This window comes from Postia placenta (assembly GCF_002117355.1).
Source record: "Postia placenta MAD-698-R-SB12 unplaced genomic scaffold POSPLAscaffold_5, whole genome shotgun sequence".
Classification (NCBI taxonomy): Eukaryota; Fungi; Basidiomycota; class Agaricomycetes; order Polyporales; family Adustoporiaceae; genus Rhodonia; species Rhodonia placenta.
In genome coordinates, this window is record NW_020169836.1 from 296,159 (window position 1) to 298,790 (window position 2,632).

The 2,632-nt window shown below is 55.7% G+C and overlaps 1 protein-coding gene across 1 annotated transcript in view; it reads left to right on the forward strand.

The window, feature by feature from the left end:
• Window positions 1–1,122: 1,122 nt before the first annotated feature.
• Window positions 1,123–2,632, forward strand: part of POSPLADRAFT_1139023 (hypothetical protein) — a gene marked incomplete at both ends in the record, with an annotated part of 2,042 nt that continues 532 nt past the window's right edge. The window contains one exon of the mRNA XM_024484982.1: window positions 1,123–2,213. Within this exon, the coding sequence (XP_024340005.1) occupies window positions 1,123–2,213 (1,091 nt within the window). The remainder of the gene's footprint in view (window positions 2,214–2,632) is intronic.

Here is a 2,632-nt window from a genome sequence, read left to right on the forward strand (position 1 = left end):
GCGCAAATGCCAAGCCCTTCAGCACATTCTCGTGCGATTACATCACCGACTTGCCACCGTCCAACGGCTTCGATTCAATTCTGGTCGTAGTGGACCACGACCTTACGAAGGGGGTAATTTTCATCCCATGCAACAAAACAATTGATGCTCTTGGGACGGCAGACGCAATGTACCGAGAGGTCTACAAGTGGTTTGGACTCCCAGACAAGATCATCAGTGACCGAGGACCGCAATTTGCGTCCAAAGTCTTCCAAGAACTTTGCAAAATGACTGGGGTTCAATCAGCCATGAGTACAGCATTCCATCCGCAAACCGACGGCGAGACAGAACGAGTAAACCAAGAGCTGGAGATCTACCTCCGCTGCTTCACTGCCAATGACCCGGATAAGTGGGCTGACCATCTTCACACTGCGCAATTTGCTCACAACTCCCGCGAGCACTCCACGACGAAGGCATCCCCGTTCAAACTCATGATGGGATACGAACCTCGTGGAATACCCACCGCGCACCCCGGATCAAACACGCCCCAAGCAGCTTATCGCCTCAAGGACTTGCAAAACATCTGCGAAGAAGCACATGCGGCAATGGAGATGGCCCAGAACGTCCTGGCCAAGAGAGTAAAAAGGAAGGGGGGTTCCTTCCGTAAAGGTCAGCTGGTATGGCTAGATTCCCGGAACTTGAAGCTGCCGTACCCATCCAGGAAACTAGCCCCGAGGCGGGAAGGACCGTTTAAAGTCCTAGACAAGATTGGAACGGTCGCGTACAAGCTAGACCTCCCTAGCACCTGGCGAGTCCACCCCGTCTTCCACGAATGGCTTCTATCCCCTTATTCAGAAACGGAGATCCATGGTCCGAACTACACGAGGCCACCTCCTGACCTTATCGAGGGCGAAGATAACTACGAAGTCGAAGCCATTATCGGACACCGAGAGAACAAGAGGATGCGGCGCCGCGAATATCGCGTCAGGTGGAAGGGTTACTCAACTGCTGATGACTCATGGGAGCCCGAAGCGAACCTGACTGGGACGGCTGACGAAGTGTTGGCAGAGTATAAGAACAGGAAGGACTTGAGCTGAATCGATAGCAGCTCTACCCAGTCGCTACATCCCCACTCGCACCAGAATGTCTTCCACCCTCTCGTTCCTCGACCAGTTCAACGCCCCCTCAACCGAAGGCGGGAAAAGGCTCTCAATCTACACCCCTAAGCACACCCACGTCGGCAACAGCACCTTGCTGACGCTCCTTCTCAGTAACCCCACCGACGTTTTCAACAAGCTCAAAGCCCACAACCCCGAGGCAACCAATGCCACCGACCGCGCTGCACTAGAAGCGTATCTCTCCGCCCGCCGCGAATACGACGAGGCTGTCAAGGCAGCCGACGAGGCCATAGACCACCACAAGCGGCTCCTACGCCAACAGGACGACCGCGTCCTCACTGAGCTCATCCGGCTCGACAATCTGAAGGTTGCCCATCGCTTTCAACCGCTCCTACCACGCAACATCCGGGCGCGACACAACAAATTCATCCCACGCGCCATCCCCAACGCGTACTTACCCCTACCCGCACCCCTACCGACGTCTGCCTTCAGACGACCCCCGATCCCATCCCCTTTCCTCCAAGCAACACCGCGGAGCACTACCATCCCGGCTGACTGGCAACCCAACCCTGGTTGGACCCCGAAGGGAAGCTGCAGGCGATGCGGATCGTCTCGACACTGGGTACGGGACTGTCCGGACGTACGATGCGCAGGCTGCGGAAAAGAAGCCCCTGGACACCTGGAGCGAGAGTGCGGAACCAAGCCGATGAAGCGACACGTATCCGCACCACCTGAAGAACCTGCGCGACGCGTGGGGGTGGTCGTCGACAACGTGTTCCTCGAGGAAATCATCAACGAGGCGAAGGAGAAGAAGGAGAAAGAAAGGCAGACGAAAGCGGTACCTATTCCTCCACCGCGCAGCGCTAACCCCGAACCCCCGACCAGTCCCGTCGCAGGACCTTCGCGCCCCCGCCCCGATACACCCGTCGTCTTTCGCAAAGTCGATCCCGACTGGACACCGGACACCACTCAATGGACGTGGGACAGCTCCTGGCCGCATCAGAAGCACCTCTCTGGCGAAGAATGGATGAACGTAGGGAGGAACGCGCGCAAGGAGTGGTTCGACGAAGAGGAGGACGACGGCGTAGATTGGGAGTTGTATGGAGATGGTGAGCAGTAAGTAGTCGAATGGGACTTCGACTCTGGTAGGGGGGTAATGAAACATTTGTCTTTCCGTTCTATTCCTTGTACTACTAGCGCCCATACTGGCGCCTGTCTTAGCGCTCACCCGCAGGTTGAACATTATGTAGCTTACATAATGGGGTCCGTGCGCACTTCGTTCCTGGTATCGTACCACTACGTTTCTTTCTTCACTAACACGACCACATAGACACGATGGTCCGTGCGCAGTCGGTACTTGTATAAGTAGTTGTACCATTAGTCGGTCGAACCCTAAGTTCGACCTGGTTATTCATTCAAGTCTCTGCTTCTCTTCACTTGGGGTAGTGGTCATTCTCGACTTCCTCGCTCAATCTTCAGGACGACGCACTGTCCATAAGCCCTCGCTCGTCATCTACGAGTCAGGCATCGATATA